This window comes from Megascapheus bottae, chromosome 17 (genome assembly GCF_031878675.1).
Source record: "Megascapheus bottae isolate mThoBot1 chromosome 17, mThoBot2.hap1, whole genome shotgun sequence".
In the NCBI taxonomy this organism is placed as follows: domain Eukaryota; kingdom Metazoa; phylum Chordata; class Mammalia; order Rodentia; family Geomyidae; genus Megascapheus; species Megascapheus bottae.
In genome coordinates, this window is record NC_143525.1 from 7,853,156 (window position 1) to 7,874,742 (window position 21,587).

Here is a 21,587-nt window from a genome sequence, read left to right on the forward strand (position 1 = left end):
TTGTGCTATATACATATAGAAAACTGAAGTTAGATCCTAATATATCACCTGGCACCAAAATCAACTCCAAAAGGATCAAAGACCTTGAGGTAAGAGGAGATATCCTGAAAATATTACAGAAAGGGATAGGGAGTATAATAGGATTCCTTAACAGGTTGAAACTTCCTAAGTAAAGGTCCAGAAATACAACAAATTAAGGAAAGGCTATGGAATTACATTAAAAAGCAGAGATTCTACCTACCAAAGGACAGAGCTAGCAATATAAATAGAAAGACCACAGACTGGAAGAAGATCATCATAAGCCACATAACAGACTAGGGCCTCATATCAAAAATATATCTAGACTTCCACAAATTACCCACCCCAACAAAAATTCCTGAAAGAAACAACCACCACATTAATAAGCGAGCTAAAGAAGTAAAAAGGGACTTCTCTAAAGAGGAAATAAGAATAGATACAAAAAAATGTACATCTCTGGCTATAAAAGAAATGCAAATCAAAACTACACTGAGATTCTCACTCACCCTAGTTAGAGTGGCCATTATCAAGAAAAGAATAACAGATGTTGGCAGGGTTGTGGCCAAAAGGGTATGCCACTGTTGGTGGGAATGTAAGCTGGTTCAACCACTCTGGAATGCAGGATGGAGGTTCCTTAAAAGATTACCCTATGGTCCAGCAATTCCACTCCTGGGCATTTACCCAAACAAATACAAACAAGGACACACTAAAGTTATCAGTACAACCATGCTCATTGCAGCATTATTTACCATAGCTAAGATATAGAGCCAACCCAGATATCCCTCAATACATAAATGGACCAAGAAAAGGTAGTATATATACACACAATGAAATTCTGTGTTTCCATCAGAAAGAATGGTATTGTCCCAGTTGTAAGGAAATGGAAAGACTTGGAAAACATGATATCAAGTGAAGTATGTCAGACATAATTTCCTTTTAACAGACAAGTTTACCCACAATTTTTTTTGCTCATTCTGGAGCTTGACCTCAGGGCCTGAGCACTGTTCTTGGGCTTTTTTTTTCAAAGCTTGAGCTGTATCACTTGAGTCATAACACCACTTCTGGCTTTTTTGTATGTATGTGGTATTGAGGAATTGAACCCAGGTCTTTGTGTATGCTAGGCAAGCACCCTTACCACTAGGCCAAACTCCCAGCCCAATCCACAATTCTTAAAAATTTAGGATGTAATATTTTCATCATAATGTAGCTCTATTTTAATGTTTGTCATCATGGGCAAAAAAAGAAAAGAGAAATAACATAGTACATTAAGAACAACAATCATACAGTCTAAAGCTCTTGTTCCCATATCCTAGAGATCCTTTCATTTAGCCTCATCTTATATGACTTTATGTACCTAGGATTTAAGTTAGTGTAATTGTAATATTTAACTTTTCATAACTTCTTGGAAATATGAATATGTAAACATTAAAGACTTTTTAAAATTACTAGCTATATCCTTAGTAGCAAAGCCTGGAGACAGTTGTCAGTCTCTTTTTATCCAATGGCTTTCAACCTCTTTGTGCAATTACATGAGAGTTTCATAATCAGTGTCAAACTGAGTGTTTATCTGCTGTAATGATATCTTATCTTTCACTAGAAGTTTTTGCATTAGCATTCATTTTACTATAACTGGATTTAATTTTACTGTCTTATGTTTTCTGTTCTTTTTCTTTCCTAGCTTGCTTTGGGTTGAACATTTTTACTTTCTTTTCCTTATTCCACTTTTCTCTCAGCTAGTTCAAATTGTACTATGTGTCATTGTTTGTGTCACCCTAGTTGTTTGGATGAGCATCTTTAAAATGAATAAATGTATCTGCAATTTTACTCTCCTCAAAACCAATGCAAACAGAAGTCTGTTGGTACTGTTCATTCATCACTCCCATTCATTCATTCATTCATTCATTCGTTCATTTCACTGAAAACTGCTATTATATATTTAACCCCATAATACCTTATTTAAAATTTTATACTTTTGTGTAAGTGCTAGGGAATGGAACCCAAGGCCTGTGCTTAGCAGGTAAGCACAAGACCACTGAGCTAAAGCACAAGACTTTTCTTTCTTGTTCTAATAGTTATTTACATTTGCCAACTTATTTATCTTTTTTTAATCTTCTGTTTCTGCATTATAGATCTTACTACTGAGGTATATCCCCACTCAAAGTTCTTTTTGTAAGGAATGAGAGTTCACCCTTTTTCTTTGCCTAAACTGTATTTATTTCATCTCTATTCTTAAATTGTATTTAGTGGAAAAGAATGGTAGGGAACATGAATATCTTTGATTATTAAATTTTTTCTTCCATTATTTCTTGGCTTCCTTTTTTGCCAGTCCTGGGCTTAAGCTCGGGTCCTGAGCAGTGTCCTTGGATTTTTCTCAAGGCTGGAAGTCTTCCACTTGAGCCTCAGCACCACTTCTGGCTTTTTCTGTGTATATAGTACCAAGGAATCAAACCTGGGTCTTCGTGCATGCTAGGCAAGCACTCTACCACTAGGCCAAACTCCCGGCCTTGGCTTCCTTTTTTTGATATTGAGTAGTTAACTGTCAGTCTACTTGTTTTATAATCATTTTAGTCTTTTCCAGAAAGTTTACAAACGTAATACAAAGAGATTCTACTTTTATTGTAGCTTTCCCTAATGGTAACATGCTATGTATCCATAGTGCAGTGATGAAACCTTGGAAGTTATTGATGATGGAGAACAAGTTACTAATCTGTAAATTTATCCATTTCAACAGTTTTCCTAATAATGTCGTTTTCTCTACCAGGATTCTACCCATGGTCACACACTATATTCAGATGCCATTTTTCCCTTTGGGGACAAATTTCAATCCTTGAGTTGCATGACCTTTTCACTGGTGAAGAAAGGCCATATTAGGGCACAGTCTATTCTGGGTGCCATATACTTGAAATACTTTTTCTGTCATAATAGCTGCTCTTATTGGGGAACTAACCACAAATTCCTTAGGAGGAATGGAAGGTGACTAGATCCGTATGTTTTGGTTTGTATTTTTAGCCTGGCTGACCTTGAAGTCTTCATAAAAAGTAGTGAGAGAGGCTTGTTCACCAAAGTCAAACAAGGAGATTTCCAAGGATTGGTTGACGTCATGGGACATCTTATGGCCCTTAAGGAAAGGCAGAGCAGCACTGATCAGATGTTTGAGCCCTTAAAGCAAACTATTGAATTGCTGAAGATCTATGAACAAGAATTACCAGAAACTGTATTTAAGCAGCTAGAGGTCTGTACACTTACGTATTCCTTACAAAATAATTAGAACTGTAGCCTTTCTAAATGGGATGAGGTGGGTTAAAGTAAGTGGAAAACAGGGCTTGGTGTGGGCACTAACAACAATGTGTGGTATATGCATTCTATCTAGTGCTTTCTGGACACTCAAAGAAGAAAAGAATACTGGGGATATATAGAACCAATGAAAATGAAGATTTTTTTTCTCTCCAAGAAACAGAGATGATACAGTGCTCGGATTTGAGAGGACAAGCAAGCCAGAATGATGCTCTAAAAGGAAAGAAGGGGCATCAGAGAATAAAATAACAAAGTGGTCCTGAAGAGTATAGAAAATAGCAAGGGCTTTTGGGTTAGAAGTTAGGGGCAAGAGTAAGGTTAACAGTGAGTCTGAAAGTAGGTGGGAATTGGAGCGAACAAGCACCCTGGGAGGTCAGTTGAGGAAGAGACTGGGGATGCTGTTGAGAATAATCTGATAACCCTGGCATATTCTAGTATGATTTTACAGTGTAGACCAAGACAGCCAGATGATACCCAGCCTTCCGATCTGGAAGAAGCGGATCACTGTGGGTGTGACTGCACTGAGGTCTCCTTTACAGGAGCTGCCGGAGAAATGGAATAATGTGAAAAAGCTGGCCATCACTGTGAGACAGCAGGTGGCCCCGCTGCAGGCGAATGAAGTGACCCTTCTCCGCCAGAGGTGCACTACCTTCGATGTGGAACAGCACCAATTCCAGGAGAGGTTCCACAAAGATGCCCCCTTCAGGTATGGCCTCTGAGTAGCCATGAATGCCATGATTGCACATTTTCAATCTTTGTGTCGCCAAAGTTCTTTTGGTTGAGTTGTCCTGCATATTCTTTTCATCAGTGGATGGCTGGTTCAAAGTCTTCTCTCCTGTGTAATTCCTTGGGCGAGTGGGTCATGACTTATGTGAGACCATGAAGAATTGTACAGCACAGCACATCTTTTCTTTTTTAAACACAAAATTACAAGTTTCTCTTGTGTCCTAGTTTGTAAGAAGAAGATCATTATGTGGCAAAATGCTAGGATTTTTCTAAACTTTTAGCAGTTTGAGTTCTTATACAGTCCTTCCCTTTTCAACTAAAATGATCAATAACATTTTTTTTTTCAATCATGCTGGAAGGTATTTTGGTAGCTCAAAGCTGGGATTGAGGTGAAGGTTTACTGGGTGTGGGGGGAAGGCTTTCTCTAGGCTTGGTAATTAATCATTAGACACTTGGTAATTGTCATTACACACTGGGGCTACTACATAGCTACTACAAAGCTACCAGGTCTTTAAGTTTTTGAATACATAGAGCAAGAACAAAGCTATTCACATGGCTCCTACATACCAGGTTCCACTCCCTGCTCTCAGTGGGGCTAGGGAAAAGGTGAAGGTCTGGCAGGGCATCTGCTTACTGTACTGCTCAGATCCACAACTCCATGCGGGAGAAAGAGATGGTTTTAAATGACTGATTTTCCTCTCCACACTACAGCCAACCTAGTCTGTTTCTGAGAACTGAGTTTCTTGGTGTGGTTCCTCTACAGTTTGGGACAGACTGAATGTAGAATATTCTATGTAAGAGCTGATGGGCTCTTGTATTATTCTCAAAGATTTCTCACACAGAGAAATCATGAGACAAAAAAACAAAACAACCAAAAACACTCTTGGAAACTTGTTGTGGGGAAATATTATTGCATGATTAAATACATGGATAATAGATTGCTTATGCCTGAACCTCACGTCAAATCTACTTTGTATGCTCAGTTTACTAGTTACTTATGTAGGCAATAACAACATTTACCTCATCGATTGTAAAGAGGATTCACAATAATTAATTAGCACTCTGCTTGGCACGATGGTAAGCCACTATGAAGCAGATTGTTCTGGGCTTTACCACTGAACGCCTCATATACAAACAAGCCTCTTTGCTTCTCCCAACATCCTGGGATAGCTCGGCCTCCAACCGGGCACACATCCATGGCCTATTCTTTTTATTTATTTTCTTACCATTTATTTTAATTGACAGGTAATAATTGCACATCTTTGTGGGGTGTAGCATGATATTTTGGTACTTTTACGCTTTGATCAGCAGAGGATATTGAAGTTATCCATCATCCCAAACATTTATCATCCCCATATGATAAAAAAATGCAAAATGTTCTCTTCGGGCTGGCTTAAATTATATCTTACAATATTGTTGCCCACAAATCACCCTTTTGTGCAACAGGATACCACATTGTATTCCATCCATCTGACTGTGATTTTGTACCTTGCAACCAATCTTTCCTTATGCCCTCCCTCATTCACCCCCTGTAAGAGTCTATTCATATCATTCACTAAACAGCTTCTATCTTTCAAGCTTCTGGATCTTACCTTTGGATCTACAAGAGCATAGATGAGCATGTAAAGAGGTAAGGAAGGAGGGATATGTAAAGTATACATAAAATATAAATATATGCTGGTTGCTGGTGGTGCATACCCATAATTCTAACTACTTAGGCTGAGATCTGAGGTTTGAAGCCAGCTTTGATAATCAATTATCAAAAAAATCCAATAAAGTACCCCCAAAATCAAAAAATGAAGCTGTGGCTCAGGTGGTAGTGGAGCAAAAGAAATACAGAGACAATACCCAGACTCTGAGTTCAAGTCCCTGCAGGCCACCAATATATGTTCATAAAACATGCAACTCTAAAGCAGGGTGCCTCCAGTTGGTTGCACATTAGAATCACCTGGAGGAGGCCGGGAGTTTGGCCTAGTGGTTAAAGTGCTTGCCTAGCATGCAGGAAGACTCGGGTTCAATTCCTTGGCACTACATATATAGAAAAAGCCGGAAGTGGTGCTGAGGCTCAAGTGGTAGAGTTCTAGCCTTGAGAAAGTCCAAGGACAGTGCTCAGGCCCTGAGCTCAAGTCCAGGACTGGAAAAAAAAATCACCTGGATGAGTATTTAAGCCTTTCAATATTTTGCCTGTACTGGAGATTCTTGAATGAATGTTGTATGACGCTTCCCAAGTGACTCTACATACAGCCAAGTTTGAGAACCTCTACTCTACTATTCTAAAGGAGAATAACTGCTTTCCTCTTAAGTAATTATCCAAGACATAGAACCCCAAAGAACTATATCCTGGAAATGATCACCTTAGGAGCTATGGCCTCATTCCAGTAGAGAAACTCTTGCTCAAAACATTTGTCTACCTCCTTTGGGAAACATACCTTTAGAGTGTCGCGATTATCCTTTTCACTCTCCTTTGGGCATGCAATTGAATTTTCAAAATTGAATGCTGATCGTGCAGAGCCAACACTAATGAGGGAGATGGCTTCTCAAACTGCAGAGTGTTAATCACAACTACATCAATGACAGCCAGCAGCCATAAAAAAATTATTTTAATGGCTGAGATCATCAGCTGTCTCCTTAAAATTTTTCAAAAGATTTCTACAGATGCTAGAAAAAAAGAATGTCTTCCTGGAGAGACTTTTGAGAATGTATGAAAGAGATCAACATTGGTGTGGGTTTTTTTCGTGTGTGTGTGTGTGTGTGTGTGTGTGTGTGTGTGTCTGATCTCGTGTCGTTTTTGTATGTGTATCAATCAGCTGTTATTTTTATCCAATAGCTGCATTCATTTTTTTTGTTAGTCCTTGTATCTGCTGGCTGTGAAGATATTGCTACTCTTAGCTAAGTTTTCCAAATTCACATCTGTTAATTTGACATGCAGATGAATCATTGGAAGAGAATTCTTTGAAAAGAACTGCTCACAGCAGTAGGGAAACCAAACGTAATGCAATTTTGATGTATTTCTTTTCTTGTCATGAAAGCCATCAAGGACTAGAGCAGAATTGTGGATTTATTGTTGAAGGGAATCTTAAAGGATGGCAACTCATGCATTTTGTTTTGTTCTCTTTCTTACTCTGTGTGTGTGTGTGTGTGTGTGTGTGTGTGTGTGTGTGTGTGACACAAGCGTGTGCTTTAATTTTGTAGCAGCTAGATATTTCACTTTCAGATCATTTAGGAATTTCTGAGTTGCAAACCCTGAAGCATCTCTGTGTGAATAAAGTTTCTGTTCCTGGTTAGATTTTACAGATTAAGCTCTTCTTCCAATGTTCTTGTCTTTAAGGAGGGAAAATAAAATGAGTGTCTCATTAGGGCTCTTGCTGTCTGACAGGTACTATGTGAAGTCAGGTTTCTTAGATTCCGGTTCTCTCTTCATATCCAAGTCAAACTTTTCTTCCTCCTTTAGTTCTTAACGCTCAACTTCTCAGCATAGTTCTAGCTGAGCTTGCATACTTCATAATAATTAGCCGAACAACCACAGACAGATTTAAGGACCTTCTACAACTTTTAAAATGAGTGGCTAATTCTCCTCTCGTCCCTGACTGAAAAGGAATATTCCACACTCCCGGCAGCCATCTCCTTATTCAGTCTTTGACCTTGAGCACTATCTTTCCTGACCATAAGAAATGGTTCCAGGATCAGTACTGTTCTTACATTCACCAAGGCCCAATACATCCAAGTATTGCTTATCGAAAACCATCTGTCCCTCCAACATAGCTCAATGGAGATCATGACTGTTAGTGTTTTCATTTGAGTCAGGCTCTGTGAGCAGACAAGAGAGCCATCTTGAAGAGTCCTCTTCAAGGACCTGTTCTATAACTGATGAAGCAAGGCCTTCCATGTGGCCCAATGCAGCAGATACAAGAAAAGAAGGATTTTGATCTTGTTTGTACAGTGTCTGTTTTTCTCTTTAGTATCTGGGGAGGAAAAAACAGCAGGATTCCTCTTCAAGTTTTCCAGAGACATATTAATAACCTAGAATATGTCACTCCTTCAGGTTGGTTCTGATCTCCCAGCTTGCCTGACTCATTCAGGTGATTTTGCTTCTATAGAGGAAATTTAGCTGTGGTATCAACAATGGAGTTAGAAAACAAAAACCAGTGATGAGGGTACTAGGATTTCTCTGACTTAAAAAAATGTAACATAGATCAGAGACTAAGAACTGAATGATAAGACACATGCTGGGTACCATCATTAACTGAGGCAGTTCATGTATCCTGGGAGAAGATGGTACTTGAGCCTATGGCAAATAAGAGTTTTTGGGGGGATTAAGAAGAAAACATTAAAAAGAGTGGCAAGCATGGAGATTCTGGACAAAAGAAACAACACACAGGAAAAGCCAGAGGGTCTGAGAGTGCAAGAAGCAGCTACAGAACTGCAGGTATGCACAGATGGAATGCAGAAAGTATGTGAGAGAAATGGTGAGGTCCACGTGACCCCATTTGACAATGGTCAACCATGAAGTGTGAGACGAGCACACACAATGTTCCCTAACTTACTATGGGGTTTTATCCCAATGTCCACTGTAAATGGAAACTATCATGTCAAAAATTCATTGAATGAGTACAACCTTCAGAATATCATAACTCAGCAACACAGTGTGATGGGGAAGGAACATTGATTGTTTCTCCTATGATCCCATAAATGGATTACTGGGCCCACTGCCGAGCACTATAAGAGAGTATCAGACTGCATGCCTTTTGCTTATCTGAGAGAAAATAAAAATTTGCATTTTAATATACAGGTTCTATGCTTTGACACCATCATAATGTCATAAATCCAAAAGTTAAACTATCATAAGTCGGAGACCCATCTGTGTGCTAAATCCCACTGTTCTGTGGCCACAGACAACATAATGGAGTGAGACAGACTCGCCATCAGGTTTCAATCAAGAGAAAGGTTATAACATCCCTAGGGCAAAGTAGTAATTCCTGAGCTGAAACACTGGCAGAGATAATAGAGAAGACAGTGGATGTGAGAGAGATTTAGGAGAGATACTTAACAGGACTGATTGAAGATAAGAAATGAGCAAGGTAAGTCTTGGGTGATTTCCCATTTTCTAGCATAGACAAATAAATAGAAGGTACCATTGTCCCACTGTGCTCTGAGACAGAAATGGGACAAGAAGGACTGGCAATCACAAGTTCAAGGTTGGACATTCTGTCACATTCCTGTGGGTGTCCTGCTGAGATTGGCCCTCCTTTATCCTGTATACAGGTAGGGAACTGGGGTTAACGTTTACCCCTGGCTAGCTTCCCAAGAACCAATAAAATCTTTTATGTTTCTCTCCCTCCCTATGCTCATATTGGAGTGAAGTCTGAATCAATCATTCTTTCCACAATTGTGCACATGAGTACTATATTTCCATTTCTCTTAATTAAGGTGTTATTCATGCTGACTTCCCAGACAACTCCTTCGTATGAAAATACTCTGCATTATTATTTCAATTCCCTCCTATGGCTTTCTGGTTGTGACCTGTATTATTGTTCCCTCTGCATTTGGAGAACTGCCTCATGTTTTATTGGGCACATGAGTATCCTGGCAATGTATTCCTACAATTTTGTTGTTAGGGTGGTAGTCTTACTGTTGTATGAGCTCTTGAATTCTTTTTTTTTTGCCAGTCATAGGGCTTGAACTCAGGATGTGGGCACTGTCCTTGGATACCTTGTGCCCAAGGCTAATGCTCTACCACTTGGGCCACAGCACCACTTCTGGCTTTTTCTGTGTATATGGTGCCGAGGAATGAAACCCAGGCCCTTGTGCATGCTAGACAAGCACTCTAACACTAGACTATGCTCCTGGTCCCTGAACTCTTGAATTCTCAATCCTTCTTACTCAACCTCCCAAATGCTAGATCTATATGCCCAGACTCATAGCCAGTACTCACAGTAAAGGAACTGCCTCCTTTCATGGCCAGAGGCTCCCTCACAGAATATGCCAAACTAGGTTTTAGGCTTGCTCAGCTTTAGAAAATGACTATCCATAAATTAAAGTAAGCAAAAACTGTAGCACAGAGTGGATAACTATGGGGATAGATATGATAAATGCTCACCTCCTACAAATATTTAAAGACCCAATATTGATTTAAAAGCATTTGTATGTGGTAAGGAAAGAATAGTTCAAATTTATTATCTTCTGTGTATCTTTCAAATAATCTAATAGTTTAGATCTTGTCAAATCAGTCATTCCAAAGTGACACTCATTCATACATTATACAAGATGTGGGCTTTATGAGTTTGTCTAAATTGTGTAGATCTTATACTTGTACTAACAACTGAGGGACTGCACCAATAGTCTGAAGATGAAAAAAATAGAAGACTCACTCGTGCTTGATTGCAGACCCTTCTTGCTCACCCACTGGTTCTGTCTAGTTCCCATTTCCTGCTCCTCCCACAGGAGAAATCTTTTTGCCAACATACAGCATGTTTCCCTCAGCTCTGAAAATCCAAACTGGTATACTATTCTGAAATACATAGGAGCTGAAGATCATCACTAACATGCCGGTCGCTCTCTTAAGATATCGTTCTACAAGTATAACCCATACGCCAACAATCATCTAGATGAAGCCAAAAAAAGGAATCAAACACAACAGGCATTGAAGTAAATCTGACATGCATTTAATGGAATGCACAAACCATTCTTGTGTTGCATGGTAATTAGGTGCCAGTGGTAAGAAGTTCAGGTAAATGACTTTATTGTGATTATTTTCTTTCTGTCATATCGAATATATCTAAAGACAATTGAAAGAAGGGGCAGCACAACAAAAGGAGTTTGTAAGTTGTTTGTTATCTTTCTTCCCTAACTTGTCAGCAGATACTGGCACAGAAACATACATATGCAAATAGGGACATAAACACACTGGAGTGAGAAAGAACCAATTCTCCAGTCACTCCCTTCCTCTCAACTTTCCCCTGGATGATGAGCCCAGGTTTTAGAAGAACGTACTATCCTCCCTTAAGTCATGGTATCTCCAATACCATCCGTGTACCCGGAGATAAGGAAACCTGAGCTTGGGCATGGGCAAGAGAGAAAAAGGGGGATTAGGAAGAAAACCAACCCTCTTTGAAACTTGGACTCTAAGTGCCCTTCAGCAAGGGAGTGTTATATGCCCACTCGAGCTGCTTTGTGTGTGGGCTTCTTGAATTAGCACAAAGACTATGTCAGGAATATATGCTTTATGAGGTATGATGTAAATTATGAACATTCACAAGTTTAGGAGCCCTCTCCAAATGAATGTGCATCTTAGGCACAGAAAACAAAGGAACAAGAAAGGAACCCAAGCTGTAAATTTAGATATAGAACTCAGCTGACTAAAGTACAGAACTAGAGGCAGAATTAAGTTTGAGGCTGAATGGTCGGAGAAAGGTTTAAGTTCGCAGAAGGAAGAGGTGCAGGGCAGTTTGGTTGAGGGAATTAAGGAAATGAGATGCTGACTGGAGGCACTCTGTAACTACTCAGGGCCCTGGGAGGACTTTATACTTCTCCCTGGCCACCAATTTTTCTTCTCCTCATTGGGGCACCGTTGCCTGACAGGCTGGTATGCACTTCACCATGGGCAAGGACACCATGCTCGCATGTCAAACCAGCAGGAGAGTTTAAAAATGAATCTGACTTAGATGTTAGAACAGACTGATCCTAGGGAATCTTTCAAAGCTCCCAGAAGAACCTTATATCACAACCAAGACTGAGAGCCATACCCTAAGGGAAGAAGTACCAGAGCAAGGCAGGTGTAACTTCTTAGTGCAAGTTGTTTCTCTCAAAGACAACTTTGATCGCTAGTGATCTGTGATGGGCTTTGGCTGTCCAGCTCTTGCAAGAAAATAACAATGTTATTTTTGTGTCAAGTGGTCCTCCAGAGGTCAATGGCCAAGTAATGGGTAGACTCAGTGGAGGAGGGGGTTCACTAACTCTAGACACAGAGAAGTAGAAGATAAGAGGAATAGTTTTATTACTTCATCAGATTCAAAACTTCCAAGTATGATATTCCCCTTGCAGTGCTCTTTCTCCAGTGCTAATCCCACTCCAGCTATTCTGTATGTATACCTTGGCTTCCCAGGATGAACAGACATGGTGAAAATCCATGCTATGTCCTGGAATATTCATCATGGAAAAAAATTTTGCCTGCCATTAACTTGGCAACTCTAGGACTAGAGCCCTGTGTGTTCTGCTAACCAAGGAAACTCTTTCATGTCTCATAGGTTTGATAGCGTCAACCCTCATCAAATGCTGGATGTCTGGCACATGGAGATCCAACAGATGGAATCTACTATGGCCTCCATTTCTGGATCTGCCAGCCTGTTTGAGGTCAGTGTTCCCGACTACAAGCAGCTGAAGCAGTGCCGGAAGGAGGTGTGCCAGCTGAAGGAGCTCTGGGACACCATTGACCTGGTCACCTCCAGTATCCATGCTTGGGAGAGGACCCCGTGGAGGGATATCAACGTGGAAAGTATGGACGTGGAGTGCAAACAGTTTGCCCGACACATCCGCAACCTTGACAAAGAGGTGAGGGGCTGGGATGCCTTCACAGGTCTGGAAAGCACCGTACTGAACACCCTCACCTCCTTGAGGGCAGTGGCAGAGCTGCAGAACCCAGCTATCCGAGAGCGGCACTGGAGGCAGCTGATGCAGGCCACAGGTGTGAGCTTCACCATGGGCCACGACACCACCTTGGCCCATCTCCTGCAGCTCCAGCTGCACCGCTTCGAGGATGAAGTCCGAAGCATTGTGGACAGAGCTGTGAAAGAGATGGGTATGGAGAAGACCTTGAAGGAGCTGCAGATGACCTGGGCAGGCATGGAATTCCAGTACGAGCCCCACTTGAGGACCAATGTCCCCTTGCTGCGGTCAGATGAGGACCTTATTGAGGTTCTAGAGGACAATCAAGTCCAACTCCAGAATCTGATGATGTCCAAGTACATTGCCTTCTTCCTGGAGGAAGTGTCAGGCTGGCAGAAGAAGCTTTCCACAGTGGATGCAGTCATCTCTATCTGGTTTGAGGTGCAGCGAACCTGGTCTCACCTGGAAAGTATATTCATAGGATCTGAAGACATCCGGGCTCAGCTACCCCAGGTAACTGCTAAGGGGATTCTGAGCCGTTTTCTAATCTGTCTCATATGCCTCTTCCTTTTCTGCCTCCCTGTCTTGGCTTTTCTTCAGAGCAGGTCCACCCAAGCTAACTTTCCCTAACATTCAAAGGGCAGAGGAGAAAACAGGAGATGAAATGCCCACCAATCAGTCTGCCTTTAGATGAACTGGAATAAGAACCAATGTTACTTTCTCTTCTGTTTCTTCCTCATTTGTTTTACGTGATATTTTATTAAGAGTTTCATTACCACATGTCACTTTATGTCACAATCCATCATTGTCCATGTTACCTCTTCCACTATTCTCCCACCTCTATACCAACACTGGCTACTTACCTGGTTCACATATGGACATTTAATGTCATGGCTGCATTCATCCACACTTCCTTGATTTAACTCCCTTCCCAACAACACATGTTTCAGCTTCCTGCTAAACTATATATTAGTTGTCCAAAGGAGTTACACCATATGTCTTTCTATCTGCTGGCTTGAGGTTTGGCATGTTATTCTTCATCTAAGAGTCTGAGGTGCATCATTAGAATATTAATAGATGAGATTTTTTATCTTGGTGTAGGCACTCATCACTATAAAGTTCCTCTTAGCACTGCCTTGGCTGTGTGCCAAAAGTTCTAGTATGTTGTGTTTTCATGTTAATTAGATTGTAGGAAGTTTCAAACTTCCCTTCTCTCCTTGATGACCACCGATCATTCAGAAATGTTTTTCAGACTCGATGAATTTGAATCTTCTCTATGGTTTCTTTTGGTATTGCACATTAATTTTATTTCATTATGGCTTGATAGCACACAGGGAGTTATTTTCAATTTTCTCAAATTTGCTGAGATTTGCTTAATGATCTAGAATATGGTCTACTTTGGAGAAAATTCCATGGGCTGCTGAAAAGAATGTGTATTATGCAGTTGTCGGATGAAAAATTCTTCAGAAGGTTTGTTAGCTTCAATTAGTCTATGGTATTGTTTAAATCTGAGGTTTCCTTTTTGAGATTTTACTTGAATGACTGTATACTTTGGTGAAAGTGGGATGTTGAAATCTCTATTATTGTGCTGGGATTTCTGTGGGTTTTTAAGTCCAATAGTATTTGTTTGACAAAGTTGGATGCTCAAGTATTTGATGCACAAATGTCAAGAATTGATATGTTTTCTTGATGGAGAGTTTCTTTTATCAGTATGAAATTCCTTCTCTATCTCTTCTGATTAATTTTAATTTGAAGTTTACATGATCAGATATGGGTAGTGCTCTTCCCTTACGAAGTTTGTTTGCTAAACTGGGTGCCAGTCACTCATGCCTGTAATCCAAGCTACTTAGAAGGCTGACATCTGAGGATTGCAGTTCAGAGCCAGCCCAGGCATGAAACTCCATGAGATTCTTATCTCCAACTAACCACCAGAAAACTAGAAGTGGCACGGTGGAAGTGGTAGGGTGGTACCCTTGAGATGAACTGCTCAGGGACAGCGTCCAGGCCCAGAGTTAAAGCCCTACAACTGGCAAAAAAAAGAAAAAGAAAAAAAAAAGAAATTTGTTTGCTCAGATTTTCTCCAACATTTCATCTTAAAGAAGTGATTGTTTTCGCCAGTTAGATGTAGCTCTTACAGGTAGGTGATTGTGACTTGCTTTTTTTTTTTTTTTTGCCAGTCCTGGGCTTGAGCTCAGGGCCTGAGCACTGTCCTTGTACTTTCTCAAGGTTAGAGCTCTATTACTTGAGCCTCAGCACCACTTCCAGCTTTTTTCTATGTATGTGGTACCGAGGAATCAAACCCGGGTCTTCGTGCATGCTAGGCAAGCACTCTACCACTAGGCCAAACTCCCGGCCCCTGTGTCTTGTTTTTTTTATCCAACTTTCCGTTCTTTCATTTCTACATATACAGTCTTTCGGTGTGTACTGAGGGGCTAAGCTTTTGTATAGTAAGGTAGGGCTTAGAGCTAAATTCTCTGAATTATGGGGATTGGGGAAGAGATGTGGATTAAGGAAGGTGGTAAGACAGGGAATGGGATATGCTAGGGATAGGGATAAAGATCACATGAGAGGAGGAATGGTGAAATAAAGATGATTGTAACTAGAAAAGCTGAGAGTTCTAGGATAAAGGGAAAGAAGAAGTGTAATATCCTTCTCCAGAAAGAGCAGTGGGGAAAAAGAAAAGAAAACAAAAAAAAAAAGAAAGAAAAGGGGACAGGAAAGAAGAGGAGACAAAATAAAAAATTGAGAAATCAACTCAAATAAGCAAAACCAAGAAGAATTAACTTCATACTCCAAAGCAAATGGGAAAAAAAAACATTCACATACACACAAAAAAATAAAGAAAAAGGAAAAAAAGAGGGGTTATTGTTCTGTCTTTGTGGAGATTGTAGTTGGTTGCCCACTAAGTTCTACCTACCTCTGAGATGTTCTTCATGTCATCTCAGGTTTCCATTTTGTGATCTGGTTTGAATGAGCTGGGGTCCCTCTGGTGGGAGACGCAGCACCGTGTCTCTCTGGAGACTCTCAGGATATGCTGTATGTCCTGACAATGCTCCCAAGATAAGGAAGTTTCTAAAGCCACTGCTGTGCAAAAGGAACTATTGCTGCTGTTTGTTCCCAAATATCAGCCCCCGGCCATGAGAAGCCTGCTTAAATGGCCTGCTGCCCCTAGCCTCTCAAGGATAGAAATGTGGTCCTCTGCCACTGGTTAGAATTCTCTTCTGAATTTTCCCATTGGGACTGGGTTGGGCAGTGTGAGCCCTATTCAACAGTAATGACCACGTGAGCTCCCTTGAGTAGTGTGGGATAAACACCCTAGAGGGTGGGTTATAACCAAGCTCAGCATTGATTTCCCCTCAGCCCTGCTTGGGCAATAAGGGCCAGTGCCCTGTGGCAGAGGTGGACTATGACTATGTTTGACAGTGGTGTCTACTGGAACTGGCTTGATTCACCGTGGCATCCTGGAAGTGGGTGAATTATACAAAACTTCAGCGACAATTCTCCCTATTTATATGGAGCTCAGCTTCAAGGCACACACCTTCCATGAAGGTCTGTCTCCATGGCCCCACTCCTGGATTTCTCTGGCAAAACAGCTGTTTCCTGGTATAGGGCAACTTGTGTGGTAGGTTTAAATTCTTTTCTCTGGTACCCTCAGAAAGTGGCTGCCGCCATCTGTGCCTCTGGGTCTGTTCTGCCTTTTTCCAGACCTCCAATTTGGGAGGTTTTGTTTCTTCTGTTGGTGTGGCAGATGCTTAGTTCTCATTAGGACATCTTCTATTTGGCTTTTTGAGAATTTATTTCACTGTGTAGCCCAGGCTGGCTCCAAACTTGCAGTCTTCCTGCCTCAGTCTCCTAACTGGTGTTAGGATTACAGGTATGCACAGTCATGTCTAGGTTTGCCCCTTTTTTTGGCAGTCCTGGGGCTTGAACTCAGGGCCTGGGCGCTGTCCTTGGGCTTTCTCAAGACTAGCACTCTACCACTTAAGCCACAGCACCACTTCCAGCTTTTTCTGTGTATGTGCTATCAAGGATCGAGCCCAGGTCTTCATGCATGCTAGGCAAGCAACTCTACTACTAGGCCATGATCCTGGCCCTACTTTTTTTTTTTCAATGCACATGAGTGAGAAAGTAGAGGGAATGGATGGTATTAGCTACTGTAGCTTACGTGAGGCTGTTTTATAGAACATTGAAGTGAGAGTACAAGGTGACACTTAGATAAAGTCAAGTTCCCTCTCATCCTGCAAGCCTCCAGCCTGCACCAACAAAAGGAATGCCAGTTATCAGCTAAATACTGAGCACTAGATCTCTCTAAAATATGTGTTCTCATTATTACCTGTATTTGCCCCCCTTAAACAGCCCTAATCAATGGACAATTAACTTTTAATTTTTTCTTTTAATTTTTCAAACTTCTTCTGAGTCCTTTTGTTACAGCAAATTCTTTCCTTACAAATTAATTTAATTCTAGAATATCACCAATTGTCCAGGCCCTGTTTAGAAATTAAAGCTCATCCCAACAAAACATTACCATTTTCCTGCTCATCCCTAAAAGAGCTATTTAGTGTCATCATGCAGAATAAAGTTGTCCGTTCTAAACGAAGCATAGCAGAAAATAATTCTGTCATAGCAATTATAATTAAACCAGATTGAATAAGCCCAATTTTATTTATCCCAAATGCCAGTGGCTAAAGAAGAAAGAGCAGGCTTATGTAGATGCAGAAAAGGACACAGGTAGAGACACTGGTAGAGATTTTAAGAGGATTTAAGACTTTTGTGTGTGTGTGGGTTATGAGGCTTGAACTCGGCCTAGGTGCTGACCCTGAGCTCTTCAGCTCAAGGCTACTGCCCTACCCCTGGGCCTGGGCATTGTCCCTGAGCTCTTCAGCTCAAGGCTACGGCTCTACACTTGAGCCAAGCTTCACTTCCCATTTTCTAGAAGTTAATTTGAGATGAGTCAAGTTCTTTTGTGCCCAAGCTGGCTTTGAGCCTTGATCCTCAGATGTCAGCCTCCTGAGTAGCTAGGATTACAGGTGTGAGCCACCGCATGCAGGGCTAGGATTTAAGACTTTTTTTAAAGAATTTATTAATGTTGATTTTTACATCATATTTTAAATGACAAGTTTAACAAAAAAGTGTTCAAGGAGGGGAATCTCTATTTACAATCACTGGGACTTAGTATTAGAACTTAATCAAAATTAGGCTAAGGGTTTGTATGTCATAGAAACATATTAATTTAAGAAATAAAACATTATGTCTATAGAGTCATAGGTTTTTATGTCTATATAGTTATGTTTATATTTCCATTACCATGGCCATAGCTTTGGGTATGCAGTTATTGAGTCCTCGCTCTTGTACTCTTTGGATTTAATAGCCACATATTAAGGATACCATGCGCATTTTGTTCCTTAGGTCTTGACTTGTCTCACTCAACATGATTCACTATAGGTTCATCCATTTCCCTGCGAATGCCATTATTTTATCTTGTCTGTTGGCTATGTAGAATTCCATTGTGTATATATACCACATTTTCTGTATCCATTCATCTGCAGTAAGGCATCTGGATTGTTTTCATCGCCTGGCTATTGTGAATAGTGCAGAGATGAACATAGCTGAGCAGGTGTCCTTGTAATATCTTGGGTCATGATGTTCAGGATAGATGCCCAGAAGTGGTATGAAGGGCGGGATCGTAGGGAAGGTCTATTTTCAGTTCTTTAAGAAACCTCCACACTGCTTTCCAGAGTGGCTGAACTAGTCTACATTCCCACCAGCAGTGCAGTAGGGTTCCTTTTTCTCCACAACCCCACCAGCAACTGTCATTGTCTGAGATCAAAATCTTGGCCATTCTTGTTGGAGTAAGGTTGTATCTGAGGGTTGTTTTTATTTGCATTTCCTTTATGACCATGGATGATGAACATTTTCTCATATGCTTTTCTGCCATTTTAATCTCTTCTTCTGATAAGTCTCTCTTTAGTTCCCTTGCCCATTTAGTGAATGGTTTATTGGGTTTTGGGGGGATTAGTTTTTTGAGTTCCCTGTAGATACTGGATATTAAGCATTTGTCAGATGTATTGTTGGTGAATATCTTTTCCCAGTTGGTTGGCTGTGTCTCTACTTTTGCGACTATGTTTTTATCTGTACAGAAACTTTTTATTTTTAGGTAGTCCCATTTATCGAGTCTCTCTCCAATCTGTTGTGACCCTGGGTTTCTGTTCAGGAATCTTATGCCTACGAGTTCCAGTGTCTCTCCTACTCTATCATGTAGCAGTTTCACAGTTTCCGGTCTGACATTGACGTCTTTGATCCACTTTGAGTTAATGCTTGTGCATGGCGACAGGCTAGAGTCAATTTTTAGTTTTCTGCACGTGGCTGCCCAGTTTTGCCAGCACCAATAATTGAATAGGCTGTGTTTCTTCCACTGTATATCTTTGGCTCCTTTGTCAAATACAAGTTGACTATAGGTATGTGGTTCTATTTCTGGGTCTTCTATTCTGTTCCACTGATCTTCTGGTCTGTTTTTGTGCCAATACCAAGCAGTTTTTGTTATTATGGCTCTATAGTAGAGTTTGAAGTCTGGTATTGTAATACCACCAGCATTGCTCTTTTTGCCTAGAATCGTTTTGGCTATTCTAGGTCTTTTCTTGTTCCACATGAATCTTTGGATTATATCTTCTATTTCTGTAAAGAATGTCTTTGGGATTTTGATGGGGATTGCATTGAATTTGTATATCAATTTTGACAGTATAGCCATTTTCACTATGTTGGTTCTCCCTAGCCATGAGCATGGGATGTCTTTCCATTTCCTAGTGTCCTCTTTAATTTCTTTCATTAGGCTTTTATAGTTTTCATTGCATAATTCCTTTACATCTTTGGTTAAGTATATTCCTAAGTATTTTATTCTCTTGGGGGCTATTGCGAATGGGATCATTTTCTTGATTTGGCCTTCTGTTTGTGTATTGTTGGTGAACAAGAAGGCTACTGACTTCTGAAGGTTAATTTTGTATCCTGCCACTTTGCTAAAGTAGTTTAATTCTAGAAGTTTGGGAGTGGAGTTTGTTGGGTCACTCAAGTAGAGGATCATGTCATCTGCAAATAGGGATAGTTTAATTTCTTCTTTCCCTATGTGGATCCCTTTGATGTCCTTTTCTTGCCTTATTGCTCTGGCTAAGGGTTCCAGAACTATATTGAAGAGAAGTGGAGAGAGTGGGCATCCCTGTCTAGTTCCTGATTTTAAGGTGAATGGTTCCAGTCTTTCACCATTTAGTATAATACTGGCTGTAGGTTTTTCATATATGGCTTTCACTATTTTGAGGAATGTACCTCTTTTTCCTATTTTTTCTAGTGCTTTCAAAAGGAATGGATGTTGTATTTTGTCAAATGCCTTCTCCGCATCCAGAGAAATTATCATATGATTCTTATCCTTAGCTCTATTGATGTGATGTATTACATTGATTGATTTGCGAATGTTAAACCAGCCTTGCATCTGTGGGATGAAGCCTACTTGATCATAGTGTATGATTTTTTTAAATTTGTTTCTGGATTCTGTTGGCCAATATTTTATTGAGGAGTTTTGCATCTGTGTTCATTAGAGAGATAGGTCTGTAGTTTTCTTTTTTTGTTGGGTCTTTCCCTGGTTTGGGGATGAGAGTAATATTAGCTTCATAAAATGAGTTTGGTATTGCTCCTTCTGTTTCTATTTCTCGGAAGAGTTTCAAGAGTATAGGTGTTATTGCATCTTTAAATGTCTTGTAGAATTCCGCAGTGAATCCATCTGGACCTGGGCTCTTTTTGGTTGGCATTTCCCTGATTGCTTCCACAATTTCATTGTAAGAGATTAATTTGTTCAATTTGTTTACCTCATCGTTGTTCAGTGTGATTAGCCTATATTTATTTAAGAAATTATCCATTTCTACTAGATTTTCTTGTTTCTTTGAATATAGGTCCTGGTAGTACCTATTCATTATGGACTAAATTTCTTGGGAATCAGTTGTAATTGTTCCTGTGGGGTCTCTAATCTTGTTTATTTGAGTCTCCCCTTTCCTTTTTTTTGATTAATCTTGCCAGGGGTCTGTCTATTTTGTTGACTCTTTCAAAGAACCAACTTTTTGATTTATCAGTTTTTTGTTTAGTAGACTTTATTTCAATCTCTGATATTTCTGATTTTATTTTTGTTATTTCTATCCTTCTAGTTGTTTTAGAAATAACTTTTTCTTGCTTCTCTAGGTGTTTCAGTTTTTTTAGGTTATCTACATGTTCTTCTTCTGTCTTTTTAATATGGGCTCCTAGTGCAATAAATTTGCCTCTTAGAACTGCCTTTGCTGTGTCCCATAAGTTCCTTTGTGATGTTTCTTGATTGTCATTACATTCAAGGAAGTTTTTAATTTCATTTCTGATCTGATCTGTTACCCAGGAGTTATTCAGAAGTGTGTTGTTCAGTTTCCATGTGACTGACTGCACTGTGGTCTGATAGAATGCATGGGATTATATCGGTCCTCTTGTATCTGCTTAAGTTTTCTGTATGAACTATTATATGATCTATTTTGGAGTGTGTTCCATGTGCTGCTGAGAAAAATGTAAAAAGTTTCACCCTTGGGTGGAAGACTCTGTGCATATCTGTTAAGCCCAGCTGGGCTATGGTGTCGTTTAAGTAGATGGTATTTTTGCTTAACTTTTGTTGAGTTGATCTGTCATTTGCTGAGAGTGGTGTATTGAGGTCTCCCACTATGATTGTGTTTGAGTCTATCTTGTTCTGTAATTCTAAGAGAGTTTGTTTGACGAATTTGGGTGTTCCCGTGTTGGGGGAGTAAATGTTTATAACTGTAATATTATGGGCATGGATTGTACCCTTTACTAATATGTAATGGCCGTCTCTATCTTTATGTACTGATTTTACTGAGAAGTTAATTTTATCAGAGATTAAGATTACTACTCCTGCTTTTTTGCTTGGTGCATTG

At 40.1% G+C, this 21,587-nt stretch overlaps 1 protein-coding gene across 1 annotated transcript in view; it reads left to right on the forward strand.

Moving 5' to 3' along the window:
- Window positions 1-21,587, forward strand: part of Dnah9 (dynein axonemal heavy chain 9) — a 306,051-nt gene that overhangs the window by 76,909 nt on the left and 207,555 nt on the right. Inside the window, exons 18-20 of the mRNA XM_090349542.1 lie at window positions 3,028-3,250; window positions 3,852-4,018; window positions 12,282-13,152. Of these exons, the coding sequence (XP_090205668.1) occupies window positions 3,028-3,250; window positions 3,852-4,018; window positions 12,282-13,152 (1,261 nt within the window). The remainder of the gene's footprint in view (window positions 1-3,027; window positions 3,251-3,851; window positions 4,019-12,281; window positions 13,153-21,587) is intronic.